We start from the raw sequence: 21,816 nt of genomic DNA on the forward strand, positions 1-21,816 counted from the left end.
ACGACTGTTCATGCCAGTTTAACTATAAAAAGAATGAACATTTAAGTATTAGTTGTTTCATGCATTTATTTTAAGGCCAAACTTTAGTGTGTATTTCAGTGCATGTACTGTTTTTATACAATTGGAGTTGACAGTAACTCCACAGATGGCTTATTGTGTCAAGAGCAGGATTTTATTACCGTTTTGAACAAAACCTTTTCAGTGTTGTGGTGTTTGAACAGAAACAGGCACATTTCTGAAATTCAAAGTTATTCATTTGAATTTTTTGAGAATAGGAAGAAACCAACAAATATTTTCAGGATGAAAAAAAGGTTGTACAATAAACCGTAAATTAATACCTTCTGGAAACCAAGTTGATAAAAGGCTGAACTAATCTTTCTGAATGAATGAAACCAAGGTTTTCATTCAATTGCTTTATTTAACTGATCCCTTGGAGAAATTGGTATGGAAACGAATACGCAAAAACAACTAACCTTCATTCAACTGAAACATGCCCCTAATTGGAATAAAATATACACAACTACAACTTTCAACTCCTGGTCATTCCACATGCATGCTATTATGTCCTCAGCTGACACAGTAGACTATGGCAAAATACATTCATGCAATTATGAATGCGCAGGGATTCTGGGAGATTAGTTAATGAGGCATCTTGCAATTCATGACCTTGAGCCTTCACAGCGCAAAAGTTACAGTCATCTTTCTCCATCACTTCTCTGTCCATTTTATAAATCAAATTCCGTAGTGGATCAGATGTTTCATTCAGACCTCAATGTTGATTTTAGCAAATCGGTAATGTAGGGAGGTGGGGTTGCGCAACAGGAATATTCCTCTGTGTTCCTTCGGCTGGTTGAGGAGGGTGTGGATGAGACCAGTAACACTGACAAACCCCAGAGCTTCCCCACAGCCTGCAGACAGGAAGAAGTCACCCTGTGTAACCCAGCCAAGAGTCACTCTGGAGCAGTGAGAGGTGATGCTCGGCAGAGGATCTGGCCACAGGCCGACAACCAGATCTGTGGAAGACTCGGACGAGGACTTGGGGTCTTCAGCAGAAGTGATACAGTTTGGGTTAGGGGCAGAAAGGTCTGACCCTTCACCCTTATCAGAGGAAGATGGAGCTGCTTTCTTGGAGCTCTTCTTCCTGCGCTTCATTCTGCTCTTGAAGTGGTTTCTGTGTGGTGGCTCCCGGGGGCAACTGCTGTCAGATTTGTTGCTCAGCAGCTTCAGGTCCTCTGTGAATGGCACACACACCATGGCATGGAGCTCTGGCTTGCCCTTCGACAGCAATGACAGACGCACCCATACCACACTCATGCTGCACTTTGTGAGAAATGACATCATAGCTGCAGAGTCGAGAGGTGGTGTCTCCCTGGCACGGCACAGCCTCTGACCTTTAGATGTTGTGGGTCTGCACCAACCAGAGAGCAACTTCAAGGACTTCCTGTCCCTAGAGAACAAAGAAATAAATGATACCTATTTATTTTAAGTGATTTCAATTCAAATGTTGCAATAGTCATGTTAGACATTGCTGAACGAAATTTTTTTAATCCAAATGCTGGAAAGAAAAAGGCAGCCGATAGAAAAGCAATCAAATTTTTTGCTCATAAAGTCAGTAATTACTCAAATCTTATAAGATGACTTTATGAGAACAGATACAACTCTGTATAATTTCTGTGATGTGTTGGAACAATTTAAAGCTACATGTACTTAGGGGATTCTCATCAATGACAGGATGATCAAAGGGAGGTAGACTTTAGAAGTGTCATATATCATGCTTGTCAAATAGTGTGCCAAGGTGAAATTTGGAGGCTGCACATTCCTGGCCAAGATACCTTTAAAAGTTAATTCTATCAATATTGTTCGAGGTGTGATTTAGATGTGCTGGATGTTTAATGTCTGAAGAGACCTCAGTATAAACCGGCAGTGGGAGTGTGTGTTCTGAGTCAATAGTAAGCAAACAATAAAGAGGGGAGAGAAAGGGGGGAAAAAAAAAAATAAAATAAAAATCTGAAAACATAAAAATAAAGACCATAAAAGAAGTTAAGCTAACCATTTACCTGAGCACAGTGAAGTGGCTGAGAGGCTTCATTACAGCATTATCTAGCTGTGAGGTCGACTCCTCTTCCATAACTGCATTTGCATTGCTTGTGGTTTGGGTCTCAGTGGCGCTTTTCCTCTCTTTTCCTCCTTCCCTTGTGATGAGCTCCCATTCCTCAGCCAGCTGTTGCCATGGGCAACGGAATGGAGCCAGACAGCCATGTTTTATGTAATTGGTCCTTTTGGCGGGCGGACGCCTACAGGAGAGGTCAAAAGGTCAAACCCTTGTCAAACTGTTGAGGCAACCCTGCCAATATATGCAACCATGCACAATTGCTGAGCAGTGGCTAGTAGAGGAGAAGCAACATGCAGCCTCATTACCATCCATTTGCACAATGGATATTAACTGGGATCACATCTTTAGAGTTCTTCCCTCCACAAAAACCTCTAACCCACTGACAGCCCCACCACTTACTTAGGCTGAGGGCTGGTAAATATAATCTTTTCCTTGAAGAGTCAGTTACAATCACACAGTAACAGACCCTGTCAAAGCATCTTTCAAGCAGACTGTCATGATAATTTTTCTTCATGAAAACATGTTCCTTTAAAGTTTAAAAGGTAATTAGCAATCTTAATATGGTTAATTATATAAAGGTACAGTTGAAACGTCTATTAGTTTAATATGCACTTTTATATCTTGGAGAGACAGCTAGGATTCTTCACATGATGATAATCACCATGCATAACATAACTTCTTCAGCTCACCTTTTGAACTTGACCAGGAGGTCGATCTCCTGCTCCTCCTGAAAGCGAATGCCTGCGGGGCAATCTGGGTAATCATGGGGGAAGTGCGGGGTTCCTTTATTCTGAGCGTGTTTTAGACTCATATTCAGTCCACCGATGTGAACGCCTCTGTACACCTGGCAGAGGGTAAAATAAGTAAACAATGGATTTTAGGCATTTTGACAAACAAAGCAAACCTTCCAGTTTCCTTGTAAATTTCAAGGTACAGTTAACATTTTCACAGTGCTTGTCCAAACAAAATGGAGCTGCTCCAAAACATGGACAAGGCATCCAAGTAATGGATGTCCAAGCTCTTTCACAGAGCTTTCCACACTGACAGCCACGTGTTTGCAAAACACTTCATTTGAACATTTGGATGGCATGTGCTCGACAATATATCAAACCAAAAATTGATAGTGTGCACATCCAAAGAAAAGTAAACCTCATCTGCACACTGAAAATGTAAAGCTCAATAAAAACATAATGTTTCAACCATTGCTTGATGTTGCATTGTTACATTATCTGGGAGCTTGCAGATGCCAGAGTGTAGACAAAAAACTGTTTTTCTTCATGTGCGTAGTTGCCCTGCCTGACATTATTTAACAAATATATCTTGATGTCTACAATTGCTTGCCCTGGAATATGATATATGTCCCATTTCAACACCAATGCAGACAGTGGCTTATGAGAATGGAAGGATATTCTAACAATGTTTTAATCACAGTTCAAACAAATTACTGCTGGGAAACAAAATTCCCAAACTTTTTCAACCTGGCAGATCCAAAGAGATAAAAGAGTAAAATTCAATCAGTTGAAAATAGCACCTACCAGTGGGACCCAAAAGGCCATGCCCCAGCCTTTAGGAAGCAGCAGGTCCCACCCTGCACCCCATGACCTCATCTCATGTCCCAACTGCTTGCCAGGCTGGTGAATCAGCAGGATTGGAACTCGCCCCTGCAGGGGGGTGGGGCTAAGTCTGGAGCCCGGCACCAGCACTTCGCTCCTCATACGGTTCAAATCCTGTTTCAATAAACAGTAATTGCTTAAAGTTACAATATCGCTGAGGCTAAAATGTTATGTTGAGGTAAAAATGGATAGTAACCATTACAGAAAAACACTGTACTGTTAGAAAGTGGCAAAAGGCTACCTGCTCTGATATCTTGTTGTCAGTAGCATTGTCCCGTACAGACTTCTCCCACAGGAAGCTCTGACAGCAGTGTTGTGGTACTCCTCGTAGCATCAGCTCCCTCCTCTTCTCTTCCTCCTCCTCTGAAGGGACACAGAGCATGCTCTTGTATAACCACCGTCAACAGGCTTGGTGAAATATGAAGCTCTCTACAACTGAATTTTAACCCAAAACATAAAAAGCACGAACCATATCACTGATTAATAAAACAAGTCTATGCTGCAGCAGTCCCTACTTTTCATGTGATTTATATGCAATGTACCTGTGCTATGTAGGCGTAGTGATTGTTCATTCAATCAAGTATAGCTTAGTGCATTCTCTAAATGGAACAGAATGAAACAATAAAAAACTGCCCTTACATTGACCTTTATGGAAGATCCTGTTATGCTTTAGTGTGGTAATCTAACAATCTATAAAACTGAAAGTTTAAATAGGTTAATATTTAATTTTATTATCACTACTACATATAACATTTGAAATCCTAAGAAAATTTTATGAATACATTTACAGGCCAAGTGATGATAATGTTTGGATATAATATTCCAGCTCCTGGAAATGAACTGTTGTCCTCCATCACCTTTTGGAGGAATAAATGTGAGGATTATTTCCAAACCCCAGTGGTCTCTGAGGGTGCAAAATCATTTAGGCAAGGGGAAGGTGGGAGATTGACACCAACAAATATGGCTGAATAACTTGACAGTCATACAGTGAGCAGATTAGTGAAAAGAAAAAAGAAAAAGCAAATCTCTTATTTAAACTATTTATTTCTTTGCTTTGGCTGTGATCAAGGTCTCTTTGTCAAAAAAGCATTTTCTATTTGTTGTAGGAATTCATATAAAGGATATGGATATGAAAATTCCAGCTATTATGTGATAACACATCCGTTAAACGAGAACTGATTACATTTTGTTCTTCCATATCTTACTGATGTGAACATAGGCAAGGACTAACAGGCAGCAAAGTAAACAAAGATGTGTGAGCAGTGAAACATGACCTAGGGCAAATCAACTTGATATTATCTCTGAAATTTAATTTTGATAGGATTTCCTTTGTCCCATTTCTACTGAAACCCAGAAATGTAGTCGGAGCTGGGAAAGTGACAATAAAAGAATGGACAGGTTTTGTTGTGATACGGAAGACTATAAAATACAGGCAGTGGCTATAGTCTCTGATATGTCTGGTCACTACGACCGAATCAGTTGTCAGTCACTGAGGGTGCATTTTGAGTACAGGGTCCTGCCAGGATTCGAACCTGGAACATCTGCATGGCCGGACAGAGGCTCCCAGGAGCACAGAACCAGATGTGTACTCGGGAAACAACCTCAGGACCAAACAAGACTGATCCCATGTTCAACAATACAGGGTGAGGTTTCTGCTCATCAGTTTGATCTGCTAACTGTATGATGTACAAGTACAAACTGCATCTTTGATTGAAGTTAAGGGTGAAAGATTTTTTGTTTTCATGCCCCTTTAGTTTTTTTCCAAACTGTCCCCTCCGATGACTGCTTGGTAGGTCAGATTTTACCTTGTATCTGCTGTACATGGGGCAAAGCTTTAACCTTCTTTGTTGGCAAAGTCAGCCTGGGGTCATCTACAGCCAGACCCAGCACTGTGCCTGAGGGGAGCTCTCCAGTTGAGTAAATGCCTGGGTGGATTAAAACATTCATTGTCACATATCCATGTGTGCCAAATGAAAAAAATTGTAATTTTTTTTGAATAAATAAGAATAAACCTTTGAGTATATGAAAGATATCAGCTTGCAGTTGGTGCAGTTTCATTTTACTCTCATCTTTGCAATGCTCTGGCCACCAAAGTGTTGATGGCTGGGATTTATTCACTTCCTAAATAAATAAATAGATTTATTATTGTTATTGTTATTACTACTTATACTACTACTACTATTATTATTAATAATAATAATAATAATAATAATAATAATAATAATAATAATAATAATACACAATTATTGGTGTGAAATGCAGCTATAACTCAGAGACTGATTGCTTTTCACTTGAACAAGGTAAAACTTACATCACAGTCTGTAGCAGCTTCTAAAGTCTCAGCCAGAACTGAGTGCGACTGTGGGCCAATCAGGCGATAGCGTACAATCTCCATTGTGAGATCACTGCAACAGATTCACAGGTGTGAAAAAACAATTGCAAAATGAAAATCAGTTCTAAAAACTATTCAATCAAGCCTTATGTTTTCTGTAAATTTCACTAACTTAATAACTATTCCAGTGGAGCTGGACCTCCATGTCACTGGGGTGGTGAGAGATCTGGTGCCATCTCCTAGGATCTTCTTGGCAGGAGGACCACCAGCATCTTTACAGTTCTGTTTTCTCTTGGTCCTGGGCATTGGTTTGTCCTCAGGGCTCTCTCCTGGTTCTGGGATGGGTGTGGACTCTGCAGGTATCACCAAAGGCACAACTGGAGGAACTACAGCCTCACAACACTGGCACACACTTTGTAATTCTGGAAGAAGATCCTGAAAAGAGGAAACAGAGTCTGGAAGTCACAACTTGTTTCCCTTTTGACTCAATGAATTAAAAAAAATAAATAAATAAAAAAAATAAAATAAAAAAAATCAAACTTTCATCAGAAATCAATTTTTGAGAAATGATGTATACTTTTTTCCAGAATACTTAATGATGGTGTTTTTAATTTCCATACCAAATACTCAAACAATTTACACCTCTAAAACACATACCTGTTTAATAGTGGGATGAGCCCAGATCCACAGCTGTCTGTGAGTGGAGCCTTGTGTAGAGGGTCTCCAGAGGAAGGTGACAGATCCAAGGGGCTGTGAGGGGTAGCATCCTGCTCTGTAGACCACCACACTGCCTTGTCTTTGCCCTGATAAACATAGTGCTGCAGCAAACGTAGGACCTGAAAACACCCACAAATACGTATATTTACCAACTACCAAAACAAAAAGATAAAAAATTCAAATAATGGTGTACACATCTTCAGTTAAGGGGGAAAGCAGCTTACCAGCCTCCTTGCTGGTCAGCTGTGACAGGGCAGCCAGCAGCTTGTCTTCTTCTCCCTGTAACTCTATGCAGCAATAATAAGAAAGGTCCTGAGGGGGTAGATTAAAAGTTGATTTCAATTATACTTACAACACTTTCTACATTTAGAAACCAAATGAAGCATGAAACACATTCCCCATCTGTGTGGTCACCTGTAGTAAACAGTGGGTGCTCATGGCTCTATAGCAGGGGCGGTAACATTTGTATGTTGGTCTGTCACCAAGGCAGTAGCCCCACTTTTTAACCATGTGGAAGCGCTTGGCATGCCAAATGTGCGTTTCCAACCATACATTCTTCCTTTGACGGCGGTTGAATTCAAGCAGTAGGTTTCCATGCCGGCGACGGGCCTTGCGACTCTTGCTCTTTGCCTGCTCTTTCTTCTTCTTCGAGCCTGCCTGGAGGCTCTTTTCTCGCTAGAGGGTAGAAGTAGAAAAAATATAAATGATCAGAGATACTCAGAGAAAGATAGTTTGTGTATTAAAAAGAGACATGTTAAGTGAGTGATTGCAGCACTAAATGCAAACATGTTTACAACAGTACCATTCTGTTGGCCACATCTCTTAGTCGACGAGGAAGCCGCTTGGTGTTGTGGCTCATGGCGCGTCTCCTCATGTGTTTGGGAAGGGCACCAAACACATGGCAGCTTCCCGTTGTCTTGCTGACAGCTTTCAACATTGCGTTCACTTCTGCTGCCCTGGCCCTAGCAAAACCACCAGCTGGGCAAAACATGGTGGTAGCAGGCAAGAAGAATAGAGTGTGTCAAGTTTTACTGGAACTGACTGCAACAATTACAGTTTCACGATGTATTACTAATGTTTTGTGACTTTTGATTTCATTTTTATTTTGAGAGCAGAAAAAAATACAGTCTAAACTACATCACATGAAAGCAATGGAACTAAAAATGTAAGCAATTGATCACTCTGTAGAAGCAGCAGTACCATATCACGATAGCCATCAGACAAGCATTAGGTTGTGACTTCATTGCAATCTTTGTACAAATACCACTTCTTCATAGTCTGGTGAGGTTGTTTAAGCAGGACATGTCTTTACCAGAGATGCACTTGGGCAATTCCTTAGCATAGTTTCCTCCATCTCTCTGGTGTCCACGGACCCATCCACTCCGGTAGTGAGAGCTCTTCAGCCTCTCTGTAGCTGGATGGCTGTCAGATGGACCATCAGCAACACCTCCGCCTTTAAGAAAATCAATTATTTGATTGATTGGTCACCTTTTATTTTTGTTGTTTTCATGTAATTGGGTGATTTTGAAATACATAATAAAGGGACATGTTCATGCTCTTGTATATTTATACTGTTTATGCTGATTATGTGGCCTGCCCTCTTGACATGATACTCCACCTTCGCACATTTTTAAAAAATATATGCTTAATCGTCCTGAAGAAATTGGCATGCAGAAAGTGTGAAGTGGTGTAGTATTACCCAATGGTGACATTGCTATTTGAAAAAGGACCTATTTGTTCTGACCTTGGGGGCCCCATGGTGATTTGACACCCTGAATATGTCAGTGTTTTTCCCTTTGGATAAACTTCTGTTTATCCAGTGCGTATGTTGTGTTTTTGTTGGTGACATTCAAGCTGAACCTTCAACAACCCAGATACGTTTGATTAAATTCCAGAGACATGCAAAGGCAGGGATGAGATGAGATGTAGTGAAGGACAGGGTGCAGACTGAAATCTGCTGACCTCACAGCAAGAGACGGCGAAGTCGCAGAGAATAAGCGGTAGTGAGCAGAGCACACACGGCCCCACCAAAGCAAAAGAAATCAGAGACAGTGATATTGCACATGAGCAGAGGAGGCAGGTACCGGAGGCCAGCCCGTCTGCTGGGTTGTGAGGTCTCCCCTCCACACTCAGCTCACCAAACGGATACTGCACACTGGGCGGCTGGTTCCTCATCTTCTTCTCCCGCATCTTCACCTTCGCGGCAGACATTTTCTGCAGGGAAGAAATAAGCGCACTCGATGTTTACTGAACTCAAGGCTAACACCCCGAGCAGCGACATGACTGCTAACTTCAATGCTGGCTAGCTCAGCACGTTACGCTACTCCGCCTAAAGTTGAGGCGGTTGATTATCTAAAAAAACAATAACGACAAAGATATTAGTATTAAGAGCAAAATAAATACATTGCGTGTATTCACCCCGGTGCCAGCTAGCGTGTCTGTATCTCAGCAGCTTTGTTCCAAATGTAGCTCCTCTCTCTACTGACGGAGCTGCCATGTGAGTTTTTCTCACGCTGGTGACGCACATTTGCTTCCGGGCATGTGGTTTTCGTGGAATTTGTAGTGTATAGGAGCAACGATTTCAATAAGCTCAATTTACTCTCTGTATCGATAAAAAGGGAAAAAATCTTGTATTTATTTTAATCTTAGGTGTCATTTATATCTTAATGTCTGCACTAGCACTAAAATTTAAACATAGGGGGGCGGGTGCGCATCTAAAATGTACTATACGGTAAAGCATCTGAGCTGTTCATACCTCACCCTGTACTTTCCAGTCTTCTCCACGCCGGTCACATTGGCAGCGGTTGTTTCCCCCACCTGTCCTGATATAAGAGCAGGGAAATGGCCGCACTGATCAGGAGGATCATCAGCACAGCCAAAGCTCCTGCTGCTATCGGCCCGTACAGGTGAGAGAAAATCGGCCGTCAGCCTGGAAACACAGGCCGTCAAGTCACAGCTGCCGCTTAGCTGACGCAGGCACAGACATAAATAAACACCATTCGGTGTTAAAACTTGGAGAGGTATTGATTTAGTATTGATATTTCCCTCAGTGTGATCACTCAGCTGTGTTTGTTTGAGAGGGATCGGCCAGTGTTGCTGTTCAGCGGGCTTGGAGCAGTGTTCACTCAGTGAGATGTGTTTACAGAATCAAAGTACACACTTTTGGGTTGCACTTTACACTTTGTAAATTATTGAGAGGGTAAGCTATTAAAATGTCTCCATGTCACGATTCTAACAATGCATTTGAAAGTGTAGTTAAACTGTGCAGATTCAATGTGAACACTGCATGTGATTTACTACAAGAATGGAAAGCAGTTTATAGTTTATCGTTAAATTGAGAAACTTCTGAATACTGTCTATTCTCCACATGTGACAGTACAGATCAATGGGCAATGAGAATGAGAGTGACAATGAGAATAAACAATGCATTTAATTCAAGGCAGTAGTTTTTGGAGATAAGTCTTTGTTCCTCCAGCCAAGCAGTGGTGGTCAATAAGATGATGTACATCTCGGGACAGCTGGGGATGGATCCTGCCAGTGGACAGTTGGTGGAAGGTGGCATTCAGGCTCAGACCACACAGGTAACCCCTCACACAATCAAATCAAATTTATTTTTATAGCTCCAAATCATAAAGTTACATCAGGGCAGTTTACACATAGAGCTAGTCTAGACCAAACTCTTTATGGAGTTGTTACAGAGACCCAACATATCCCTCCAAGAGCGAGCACTTACGCGACAGTAGCAAAATAAAACTTTCTTTAAGAGGCAGGACTGGGCTCGGGGAGGGCGGCCATCTGCCTCTACTGGTTGGGTTGAGAGAGATAGGGGTGGGCGGGCAGATAGAGAAGCAGAGGAGGGGGGAGTCAGGAGAGAGATGGAGAGAGAACAGCAACAGGAGAAGGAAAGATCACTTTATTCTTATCCCTAAATAAATCTGTTTTAGGTTTTGCATAATTCAATTCATTAACGCCATGTTAAAATATTTAAATTTACCAATTTCCACAGGCTCTTGTAAATATGGGTGAAATTCTTAAAGCTGCTGGCTGCAGTTATGAGAATGGTGAGAAAAAAACTTCCTTGTAAAGTTTTGCATTTTGAACAGGCCACTTAAGATCACGTAATATTTCAAATGTACATTTCACGCTATTTGTCCTGCAGTTGTCAAAACCACAGTGCTCTTAGCTGATATGAACGACTTCTCCAAAGTCAATGATGTCTACACACAGTGTAAGTATAGTTGACTAACTTAATAAACTGACTTTCTCTTAGCATTTTTGGACTACAGCCATCAAAAACTTTTCATTTTAAGCCTTCATGTAATTCCATTCGAAAAGATATATCACTTGAAACATGCAGTCTAGTTTTTGCCACTGGGTGTCAGCGCAATCGATTTATGCACACAAAATGTGTCATGCCATTGCACATACTGGTCTTATTATTCACATTAGGAAACACTGTTCACTGTTTTTCTGAATGTTTGTCTCCAATCACAGTTTGTTTAATTTTTAATATAGGCCAGATATCTATCTATAAGCACCGTATTTTACCAAATACAACATTCAGATAATTGTCATACTTGATATTGTTCTAGATAGTATGTTCTGAAATATAAAACAAATTTTCAGAAATAGGTAATTTTGATAATCGAGCTTGTGCTGCTGATGTGCAGAGTCACCACTGAAACCTGATCTAATGCTGCCAGAGGATGAAGAAAGATTATGATATTGATGCACATGCAGACTCTGCCCTGTAGCAGTCTGAAGTCATGTTGTATTGCTTGGCCTTCACGCAAGATTCAGATAAGATTCTTTGAACTAGCTGTAGTCGTTTGTATATTTTTATTTTAGTACTTTTAAAGCACCTGCATGGAGCTAAAGCTATTATTTTACCAGCACTGCAATGATGACACCATCCTGTGCAACTGAATGAGCTCGGCCAGTGATTTCACTCAGCGTTTAATTGTGTCTCATGTAACCATGTAGCCATTTAACTTGCTGTTTTCTTCAAGTCTTTAGCACTAACTATCCTGCCAGAGCTGCCTACCAGGTTGCTGCTCTTCCCAGAGTATGTACTCCTTTGTGACTTGTGCTCTTTTCCCTTTATCCTATTGTGGATCTTGAATCTGAATTGAAAGCTCTTTGCTCTCTCTGTTTGTAGGGCGGACTGGTGGAAATCGAAGCAATTGCTGTTTTGGGCCATCTGACCAATGCTCCTTGAAAAAACCATCAATTAAAGGAATCCACAATCACTGAAAAACATTTGAGCTTTTTTTTGTAGATCAAGCAGGAATTGATAAAAACTCAATTACTATATGGTACTGATTATGTATATGATAGATGGATAATTTGTAGAACTATAAGGGCTAACTAATATGTTGAGGATGGTCATGCAGATTGACAGCAGTCATGTTTGGAGCACTATCTCTTGTCTCATTAACATTTATGAGACAGGGTTACATCTTATATTCACTTTGCTCAAATTTCACTTACAACAGCTAAAAGGCCCCTAAGCTTATTCTCTGTATTGAATTACTCTACCAGTCTGTGTTATCCCAAGCTGTACCTATGACAGTGGATCCTTTCTAATTATGATCAAAAGTAATAAATATTTTCAATTACCTTCAATGCTGAGTTCTGCCCTCTCACACACATTGCTGTAAATTCACTTTGGGACATGTATATTTTCATTTTGTCAGTTGGTGATAGGTCAGTACATGTAGTTATATACCAGGGCTTTATTGATGCCCACGGGGTGTGACAGGATGTCAAACCTTTCATACATTAACACAGTCTGATTTTTGCTCTTTAATCATTCTAATGCTATTAACATTAACTGTGTGTATTTGCAGTTGAGCATCTTCATTCATTTGTCTTAAAATCAAACTGAAAAATTATGTGCGTATAATCTTTGCACGTGGCAAGTGTTTAATGTGACATGTCACATTAAATCAAGTGTGTGAAGAAATGGAAGCTTTTTCACATTAATTTAATTTAAATGACATTGCATCAAGCTTTGGGAGGTGATGTGCACTTAATGTGAATTCCAGTGGCCTCTTTCCCAGTTTCTATGAGAGAGGTAAGACTGCACAGCAGACTCATCAGTGATATGGGGGACATAGTTAACTGAACCAGTTTTTCTTAATATTTCAACTTAAATGAAAGTGATCAGCCTTTATTTTAGTTTATGTTTTGTGTTCTTTAAGAATAAAACCTGTGCAGGGACATTGGGAGCACATAAAATATAGTGACATTTCAATTAAAAACAGCAGATGTTTTAGTGGGTAAACTTTATTCTGTACACTAAAAGGTCAGCAGAATCATAAAACAGAAAATGAATATATTACAAATAAAGAAACAGATGGAGAAAAACATAAATTCTCATCATATGCAATTAAATCATTTCCTAAGTCTTTGACTTTTTAACACAGCATGCAGAATTAATGAGAATGTAAATGTCATGTCCACAAGGCAAACTCTTATTGCACTACGTATGTATGTAATTCACTCAAAGCCAAACCAATGTGCATGTTACATCAGGGTGGCCAGGCCTCATCTATTTGGAAATGCCCTTACTTTCAGGTAGAGAATGTAATGAGCATCTGCCTGATGAAGAATAACATGTCAGTACTTGGATCACCTGCATTCTCAACCTGGCAGTGACCCATTACATCATTCCTGATATTTTACACATGCATCCAATAATCTGTATGTTATTTATTTCTTACACAATCCATTATTTATTCATGGTTTTCAATGTAAACTAATAAAGTGATATCCAAAAAAGATCCATTTGACTTACAGTAGCGTTCATCAGTATTCCATTGTACACCATGATACTCAACATTTAGTATTGTCAGTTAAATCTTGCGTAAAAACTGATCCAAGTCTAGATTTAAACCAGAATATACATTTCAGAAAATTTATTAAAAATGTACCCTGTTTTTTTATTTTATTTATTTTATTTTTTTCCCAAAATGAGTTTCATATAGATGTTCTTGTATAGTTTGCTGTCACTGCAATCTCTCTCATTGTTATATTCACAGTTGTGTTTGGCTTATATTCCTCTGAAGCAGCTACTTTATATAGTAAAGCATTCACTGTGAGCATCATCCTTTGCACTTAAACACACTGCCACTCTAGTCACTCATGAGTTAATCTCTAAAGCAAGAGTTCACAGATTTCACAGAGTATTGCACCTTCTTGTCTCATGTAACCTCTCCGTTGTGTTTTCATAGCATGTTGCATGCAAAGGCCCACATGGGGCTCCAGGCACTTCCTGGTCTCAGTAGGAAAACTAACCATAAAAGGTTTATATTTACAAATGTATGAAAAATCCTTCCCTACAAGACAAGTTATTAAGGCACTTTACATATTAAAGTATCTGGTGTGATTTGGTTTGGTGTGAAGTGATGAGACAATACTGTAAATGTAATGTTTGTTTGGTCACTGTCATTTTTTTCCAGTATAAATTTTGTTTTATGAGTTTTCAGTAGATTTCTTCCACCTGAAAGAGAATTAGAGAAAACAGCTGACATGCAACTCTTATTATGGCATGTTCAAATATTACACTTTAAATATGAAAAAGTTTTAGCAGGTCTCAACAGAAAAAAATGTTGATGTTTAGTATGTATTACAGTTTACACAAAGTAATGATGGATTCCCTCCAACAGTCAGTAAGTGAGTCTGATCTTGCAGTATTTGCTCTGGATTTAGTGCGGTTTGTGGTTGTGTTCTTACCACCTCAATCCTCCTTTTTGGTTTTGTTGCTCTCTGTATCCTGAGAGGCTTCTGTTGCAGACACAACTGTACACAGACACAATGAGAGGAAATCAATACACAATGTTTTCATTCAGCACAAGCCACTTTCATGCTGAGTTCACATCAATTTTGTTAGACAAATGACTTCATGTTGAGTTCACATCAAGTTTGTTAGACAAATGACTTCAAAATCATCAAGACAAAGAACTCATGCTTGTGCTGTCACAGCAGCTCACAGAGCAGAAATGACAAGCTAAGAGCTCCAAATCCACATCTGGTTCTGCTCAACTGCTTTACCGGCGAGCTGACTTCTCCGCACGCACACAAATACACCCACATGCACACCCATACACTCATTGCAATGTATGGTAATTGGCCTGGCTTGCACACATCAGTACGAATGAGACTCTCATAAACGTTATGCAAGGTCTCTTCATACCAGACCAGTATATGACATGTGCTGCTTGGAGGGGTGTCTGGCCAAAGAGTACAACATGTTCTCTGACAGTCAAGTGCGGGGTGCAGACTGAGCTGGGAACCATGAAAGCCGCCCAGAGCCAGAGGCAACTCCAGGCAACTGGAGGTACAATAGGTGGCTTCATATGCTCAGAAAAGTGTGGATAGCTATTTCAGCTAGTGGTTGAGTTTATTTTATTCAGCAGACCTTTATTCAATTCTTTCTCTATCTTTCATTACTCAAGGTTTCACAGAATGATAGCTCTGTTGGCAGCTCACAATAGAACACAATGAGTGAGTGAGTTGTGTGACTGGAGCTGTTGTGCTCACAATATATTCCTGCTATAATCAACACACTCAAGGGGCGCTTACACAGAGTGTGCATCGCATCTTTCTGTGACTCGGACTATGTTGGCAGTTCAGCCTCACAGGCCCAACAATGTTCAGTTCATCCTTTCTGCGCCAACCAATCTTAGGGGGGATTGTTTGGGAAAACAGTTTCTTGATTTTTTATGTATGTGTTGGATACCTGCATGGTTACCAAAAGCAGCACCTTTCCTGGTTTGACATTTGTGTGCAAGAAGATCAATCAGCTGTTTGGACATGTTTGACTATTAACTTTATCTAAAGGTCAACAGAATCCCCTTATCTGTCTCCCTCCCCTCTCACTTCTTGCTGCTTGTCCGGACATGTTCACTGACTGAAACACTTTAGAAAAATGTTCCTAAATATTTTAGCTGTGCTGTTTAACCTCCACCCAAAAGCTGCCAGAATTCATGTCATTCACCTTTTAACAAGCCTATAAGCCTATATATTTTACTCTAATTGTGTTGTATTTTTATGTGATGACAAAAAAGACTTATCTTATCTCTTGTCTTATAAATACAGCTATGACACCTGAAAATCAGAGAAGCATGACATGGAAATAATTTAGTCTCTGAGCCACAAAACCTGTTAGAAACTCACTGAACTGATATAAAACAATGATAACCTTTGTCAACAGAGCTCCCATTATTGCCACCCTTCATTCATTGATTGATTTATTTTGACGTTAACAATGTGGTTGGTGAACTGTCATTTACAGAGCATGAAGAAAATCTTATATAAATGTACATAATGTGCCAGATATTTTACTTAATTGAACCTGAAATGTATTTATATTTAATTTAGTAAGAAAAAGACTCATGTTCAGGCGTTGCATACCTTTGGGTGAGGGTTCAGGTGCCTGGTCAGCAGCAGTGGCTGGTGCTGAGATGGGCTCCAGAACAGGAGCCTCTGCTGCATCTGTACTATCCACCAAAGGCTCTGAGATCACAGCTGCTGGTGTTTCTTCTGGGGCTGCTTCAGTGGGTGTCTCTAAAATGTCTGCTGTAGATGCTGAAACCTCTGCCATCTGGACCGGCTCAGCTGGACCAGATTCAGCTTGCGGGGTCATCTCAGTGGGGATTGCAAGATGTTCTGTGGCCTCTTCAGTGGGGGGCTTAGTCTCAGCTGCTACCTCAACTGTGGCTGGAGCAAGTTGAGGCATCTCTGGAATAGTTGCTGCAGCAATCTGAGTATCTATGAGAAGGTCTGCAGCCTCCATGTGCGCAGAGGATTCACTTGGTGCTTCGGCCTCATCTAGCACCACAGCTTCATGTGGTGCTGGTGCTGAAGTCTTATCTGGTTCTGAAGATTCAGCTGATGCTGCCAAAGCAGCCTCTGGGGCCACACTGTCAGCTGGAGCTTCTGCCTTCACAGGAGTCACTTCTGCAGGGGCAGCTGCCTCTTCAATAACGATTGAGGCCTCTGCTGGTTCGGATACAACAGGTTCAACAGCAAGGGGGGCAACTTCAGGGGAGGCCTCAGTATGCATATCAATATGCATAGCAGTAACCTCCTTGGTCTCTGCTTGCACTGCTGCAACAGATTCTGCAACAAAAGCCTCTTCTGCGGCCTCAGCCACCACAGTTTCTACTGGGGCAACTTCCTCCACAGGAGACAGAGCCTCCACTACCAAAGCAGCCTCAGGTTCAGCATATTCTTCAGACGGAGCAGCAGCTGGAGCCTCCGGAGCTTCTGGAGCTGGCTCTTCCAGAACAGTAGGATCTGGCTGTGGTTTAGGAGCAGACAGAAGGTCCTCTCCAGAGCCAAGATCCTCCTGGGCCTCCAGGGCCACTAACACAGCCTCAGTCTCATCATCAGCTCCTGGTTGAAGGTCATCAGATAATGCAGTCTGCACAGGCAACTGCATCTGGTCGTCGATGGTTTGTGCATCTTCAGTAATGATACCATTTCTTACTGCTGTCAACACAAAGACAACAAAAGCTTGGTTAGAATTAATGCTGATTACGCTGACAGTGATCAATCAGTCCTTTCAACGGCTGACGTCCTGTTAATCTGTAACTTATGACAACATCAGGTAACAAAAGGTCTTCGAGAAGGTTACTTAATTGTGTGAGTGGGAAACTTTGTGTGGGGGACAGAACTATTTATTGACCCAAGTGTTATATTTCAAGCTGGCTTTATCAAGAATGGATCATCTGCTTGATAAATTGCATGTGTTTCTATACTGATTACAGCCACATTAGCTCCACACACAGGTAAACTGAAATTAGGGTTCTTGCAGGTAGCCTATTGTTACACGGCAGCTGTTGCACTACATTATGGGATTTGTAGTATAAGTGTTATGGGCCATTAAAAATTCGACAACTGAAAGGATCTTGCGGTCCGGATATGATCGTGTTCTGGGCCGGATATGGCCCATGGGCCTTGACTTTGACACATGTGCTCTAGGCAAATGAATATTGACTCAACCTGGAATGCAGGACATAGGAAATGAAGCAATAAGGTGCATGCTGAAGCATCCTTTCATTTCTGTGGCTGAAAATATTTTTTATTGAAATCTTTTTGTCTAATGGCCTGAGGGAACAAAATTCACTTTCTAAGGGAATAAAATACATGTGACCACAGATTTACTACCTTTGGAGAGATGGCTATGCTTGTATTCTTATTCCCTAAAACTGTTCTTCTAGGGTTGCTCTGAACTGGCCTGTGGGAAAAACTATAGTCAATGAGGAACAATAGTGGGCTTGGATACCAAACTCAAATATTAAGGTGAATCTCAGTTCCAAGAATTACCAACAACAAAAGCTGTAATTATTTTAGATAACTGGGTGGATATTGTTCACAGATGAGACACACTAGAGAGCTCCAGTTGGCTGGATGGGTGGACAGTTTGGACACTGCAGCTTCCTGATTTTATTTGTCTGTCAGATCAAGTAAAAAGAGCTCAGAGTGATGGGTGGAATGGAATGTGAGGGCCTGGCAACTCCAATGAACAGGAGTCGATGGAAGAAAATGCAATACAAAACACAATTTCGGTCAATATGTTTTTATATATCATCACATCTGATGGGACCATCTTTTATATATCATGCACTAACATTAAAGTAAAGGTGAGCTTCTTGTGACATCCTTAGAAGACTTCTAACATGCTCTCTATCAGCCTCCAGTAATTCAGACCTGATATCCCAGAATAGAAAGTTGTTGTCTGAACAGAGGACCAGAGCTTCTTTTGAAATGTTCGAGTGTATGGTTGGGTCAAGACAGAGACAGCGTCCCCAGACATGGATGACTTGGGTGTCAACATGATTTAACAGCCAACCATGACAGAGATCCCAGTCAAAACAGTGCCATGGCTGACTAGAAACACAAGGGGTGGGGCGGCAGAAGAGGCAAGGGGCCCAGACAGGGGATGGGACCAGTGGTAACTTGGACAGAAAACAGTTTGTTACATAGACTGTACACTGTATGAGTTAAATCTCCACCCTATTCAATAGCTTTTAGACTACAATGAGGGGGTTTCTTGTTGGAGTGATGTCAGAGCCTGGAAAGAGACCCAAGCCTGTCCAGGTGACAACAGCTGACTGGCTGTAGAGACAAAGCCACGACAGACATCACTCAATGACATAGAGGAAAATGGAAATGCTGAATGTGCCCAGAGGAAACCATGACATCTTTTCCTCATCAAATCAAAAGACAATCTTGAGTTAAACTAAAGCAATTACATAAGAAATAAGAAACAAAACAACCATTTTCTAAGAAGGGTACTAACTGATGTCGTGTCTCTCTCTGGTCTAGGGTTGGAGTGGAGGGGGTTGGTGGTGTCAGAACATCCTGTGCATGCAGCTGTGCCTAGCGTGACATAACCATGTGCCAGGAGGTTGTTGGACTTATGAATGTACAATCATGGTGCGTGTCATGCCTATTGGTGGGTTACTGCAGGCTTGAAAACAGAGTACATGTAAAGCCAAAGAAACCAAGATTATACCCATGATTGCATATTACAACGCAGACTGAGGCATGCAGACTTTGCTATCCAGGGCAGAGGAATTCAGGAGTATCCTGGAAATATGTGGGCAATCGTTATTCTGGCATCTCTTCTTTTGCCTTTGCTATCCTTCATTTACTGTGTGTGAGAGCTGTAAAATCAAAGCTCTCCTTACCATTCTCACACAAATGTAAATCTAAGTCACTTACTTTTTTCACTCACTTTTTTTCTTCATACAAACGTTGAAGGCATGAAAAAAATGCACACTGTCTATTACATTTCATTCTTTTGATCTTTAGTGCTTGTGAAACATATCTAAAGCCACAAATCAGTTCACTACAGCATGTCAGCAAACAGGTCAGGCTGCACCTCTGACCCAAGGCTGCGAATTGACTGCTTAACACTTCTAGCCAGCTTCCACACAGCACTACTGCAGGAGTTCCTGACAGTCTTGTATAACTTCATTCTATCTATATCAACATAAAGCTCAGTGTTTTGCATGGAATGAGATAGAGAAGACAACATGATCCGTCCCACTTGTCAGGAGAAGAATATTATGCACAGTGCACAGAGGATGTTATGCATGAAATGACTGACTAAAAGTGAATCCCAGGTACTTTTGTGCATTGTTGAAAAAGTGGCTCAACATGAATAATTCTCTCCACTGCAGTGTGCTGTGCTGCAGGACGAGTGAAAAAGCACACGGTGTACCAGACCTGCCGGCAGCAGTCACACACCCCTCAGCAAGACTTGATTCTAAGTGACAGAACCACAATTGTACAGATCTTGGTAAAACGTCTGTACCACGTTTCGCGCTCATACAGCAGATAAACACACCAGGAAAAAGATACATTTAAACTTAAATTAGATAAAACTTAAACATTTAAACTCCACAAAGATGATTACAACTTACCCACTGTGTCTCCGTTGCTCTCCTCTGGCTTTGCACCTGGTCTTTTCTCCTGATCCACAGTCTGTGCACTGGATGAGGAGCAACCCATGTTTTACAGAAGACTTGAGATACACAGCAAAAAAAAACAACCTAGAACCTATTGAGGAGCCAACAGAAGTCGCAATGGTCTCTTTCAACCAAGACAGGGAGCGCCTAGCAGTGAAAACATGAACAGCTGAACTCTCTTTAGTTCCTAAGAGAAGCTTGGCACCATTACCTCCCTGTTTGTGTGTTTAAACATGGCCTGCTGCCCTCTTGCTCCAGACAACAATCTGTTGTGAGTATGCATCCAGGCAGCACAGCTATCCAGCTGAATGTCCCTTGACTGCTTCCTGCTCACAGTTACGCTATTCATACGGGAGGAGGAGGCTAGCATGTGCATGTGTGTCCTCCCCTTCCCTCAGGAGGAGATCTACCACCTTGTGGCAAAGACCAAAGTAGCAGAGGTACACTTTCTCTTCTCCCTCCATTTTTGTGGCCTTTTTGACAGTCGCAGTAGTCTTTGGAAAATTGAAAGACTAACATATGGTTTCAAAATGTCTGTTCAATATCACCACAAAATCTAATAAATTTTAATTAAATTTTATTCAAAATTTATTTATTTGACTTTGCATGACATAAGAAAGAATACCATAGACAAAAATAGGCAATAACATTTAGATAACAATAATATTAAAAAAATGTATGTCTATCCCATTTCATGCATTTATGGGGGCCCAGTCCAAATATTTCACAAATCCATTGCAGAAAAGATATTTTCAGATTAATCTGAAATATTGAATATTTTACAAAACATTTGAGCTACAGGGAGGTAAAATCAGAGTATTGTATTAATACTTTCACTCCCCTAACGGGTGTTTCAAATCCAAGCTGTTAGAATTAAATCATAACTTTATCTATGTAATTCAGACAGGATTGAGTTTTGAATAATTTATTGAATTCACTCACTCATCTTCATCCGCTTTATCTGTTTCTGGGTCAGGGGGCTGCTAGAGGCAATCCCAGCACACATTGGGCGAGGGGCGGGGTAAACCCTGGACAGGTCGCCAGTGCATCGCAGGGCCCAAACACAAAGACAAACAACCACTCACACTCAATTTAACGTCGGCAGTTAACCTATACATGCATGTCTTTGGACAGTGGGAGGAAACCAGAGTACCTGGAGGAAACCCACGCAGACACGGGGAAAACATGCAAACTCCGCACAGAAAGGAGGCCAGGAACTGAACCCGCGACCTTCTTATTGTGGGGTGCTAGTGCTAACCACTACGCCGCCGTGCTTTTTTCAATAAAAAAAAAGCATCTGCCAAATGAGTAAATGTAAATTATGAATAGAATAATAATATAATGTTAGAGTTGGCATACATACACCCCCCTGTGTCATATGTGTTCAAGATATATCATATTGTCCATCCTGCTGAATTAGGAAGAATTGAATAGCTACTTAGAAAGCCAAAAACAGCACCATACAACATATAAATGAGAATTTTTGTACTAAGCACTGCTGAGTGTTTCTCAGACAGTGTCAGTGCTGGTCCACCCAGAATCTTCTCTCATTCATAT

At 41.0% G+C, this 21,816-nt stretch overlaps 3 protein-coding genes across 5 annotated transcripts; 1 reads left to right on the plus strand and 2 right to left on the minus strand.

The window, feature by feature from the left end:
• Positions 1 to 57: 57 nt before the first annotated feature.
• On the minus strand, positions 58 to 9,285 carry pop1 (POP1 homolog, ribonuclease P/MRP subunit). Of its 2 annotated transcripts, none has more exons than XM_029503506.1 (16): positions 9,194 to 9,285; positions 8,860 to 8,989; positions 8,088 to 8,228; positions 7,578 to 7,753; positions 7,190 to 7,450; positions 7,000 to 7,087; positions 6,716 to 6,894; positions 6,231 to 6,493; positions 6,038 to 6,131; positions 5,739 to 5,847; positions 5,532 to 5,651; positions 3,968 to 4,089; positions 3,649 to 3,840; positions 2,803 to 2,957; positions 2,058 to 2,294; positions 58 to 1,447 (listed from the first exon to the last, which is right to left on the minus strand). In XM_029503506.1, exons 2-16 carry the CDS (start codon positions 8,984 to 8,986, stop codon positions 763 to 765), a joined length of 2,949 nt encoding a protein of 982 aa, XP_029359366.1. In that variant the 5' UTR covers positions 8,987 to 8,989; positions 9,194 to 9,285; the 3' UTR covers positions 58 to 762. The 2 variants fall into 2 exon arrangements, with proteins under 2 accessions (XP_029359366.1, XP_029359367.1); XM_029503507.1 differs by having other exon boundaries at positions 9,179 to 9,283.
• Positions 9,205 to 12,711, plus strand: LOC115044483 (2-iminobutanoate/2-iminopropanoate deaminase). The gene is made up of 6 exons (XM_029503509.1): positions 9,205 to 9,681; positions 10,251 to 10,356; positions 10,782 to 10,836; positions 10,935 to 11,003; positions 11,785 to 11,840; positions 11,934 to 12,711. The coding sequence occupies exons 1-6, from the start codon at positions 9,617 to 9,619 to the stop codon at positions 11,991 to 11,993; spliced, it is 411 nt and encodes a 136-aa protein (XP_029359369.1). The 5' UTR covers positions 9,205 to 9,616; the 3' UTR covers positions 11,994 to 12,711.
• Positions 12,712 to 13,053: 342 nt separating this feature from the next.
• Positions 13,054 to 20,550, minus strand: LOC115045193 (skin secretory protein xP2). 2 transcript variants are annotated; one of them, XR_003840865.1, is made up of 4 exons: positions 20,215 to 20,550; positions 16,193 to 17,272; positions 14,417 to 14,578; positions 13,054 to 14,279 (listed from the first exon to the last, which is right to left on the minus strand). XR_003840865.1 is itself a non-coding variant. In XM_029504756.1 (4 exons), the coding sequence occupies exons 1-3, from the start codon at positions 20,300 to 20,302 to the stop codon at positions 14,517 to 14,519; spliced, it is 1,230 nt and encodes a 409-aa protein (XP_029360616.1). In that variant the 5' UTR covers positions 20,303 to 20,550; the 3' UTR covers positions 13,054 to 14,279; positions 14,513 to 14,516. The 2 variants fall into 2 exon arrangements, 1 of the variants encoding a protein (XP_029360616.1); XM_029504756.1 differs by having other exon boundaries at positions 14,513 to 14,578.
• Positions 20,551 to 21,816: the final 1,266 nt, after the last annotated feature.

The sequence above is a fragment of the Echeneis naucrates genome, chromosome 6 (assembly GCF_900963305.1).
Source record: "Echeneis naucrates chromosome 6, fEcheNa1.1, whole genome shotgun sequence".
Classification (NCBI taxonomy): Eukaryota; Metazoa; Chordata; class Actinopteri; order Carangiformes; family Echeneidae; genus Echeneis; species Echeneis naucrates.

Excerpts from the sequence above, each read along its gene's own strand:
- pop1 (XM_029503506.1), bottom strand. The coding sequence starts at position 8,986 with ATGTCTGCCGCGAAGGTGAAGATGCGGGAGAAGAAGATGAGGAACCAG. Across the intron at positions 6,132-6,230 it reads TCCACTGGAATAGTTATTAA|TGATCTCACAATGGAGATTG; the intron begins GTTAGTGAAATT and ends AATCTGTTGCAG. Across the intron at positions 1,448-2,057 it reads AGCCACTTCACTGTGCTCAG|GGACAGGAAGTCCTTGAAGT; the intron begins GTAAATGGTTAG and ends TTTGTTCTCTAG.
- LOC115044483 (XM_029503509.1), top strand. The coding sequence starts at position 9,617 with ATGGCCGCACTGATCAGGAGGATCATCAGCACAGCCAAAGCTCCTGCT. Across the intron at positions 9,682-10,250 it reads GCTGCTATCGGCCCGTACAG|CCAAGCAGTGGTGGTCAATA; the intron begins GTGAGAGAAAAT and ends TTGTTCCTCCAG. Across the intron at positions 11,841-11,933 it reads AGGTTGCTGCTCTTCCCAGA|GGCGGACTGGTGGAAATCGA; the intron begins GTATGTACTCCT and ends CTCTGTTTGTAG.
- LOC115045193 (XM_029504756.1), bottom strand. The coding sequence starts at position 20,302 with ATGGGTTGCTCCTCATCCAGTGCACAGACTGTGGATCAGGAGAAAAGA. Across the intron at positions 17,273-20,214 it reads GAGCAACGGAGACACAGTGG|CAGTAAGAAATGGTATCATT; the intron begins GTAAGTTGTAAT and ends TTGTGTTGACAG. Across the intron at positions 14,579-16,192 it reads ACCTGAACCCTCACCCAAAG|TTGTGTCTGCAACAGAAGCC; the intron begins GTATGCAACGCC and ends GTCTGTGTACAG.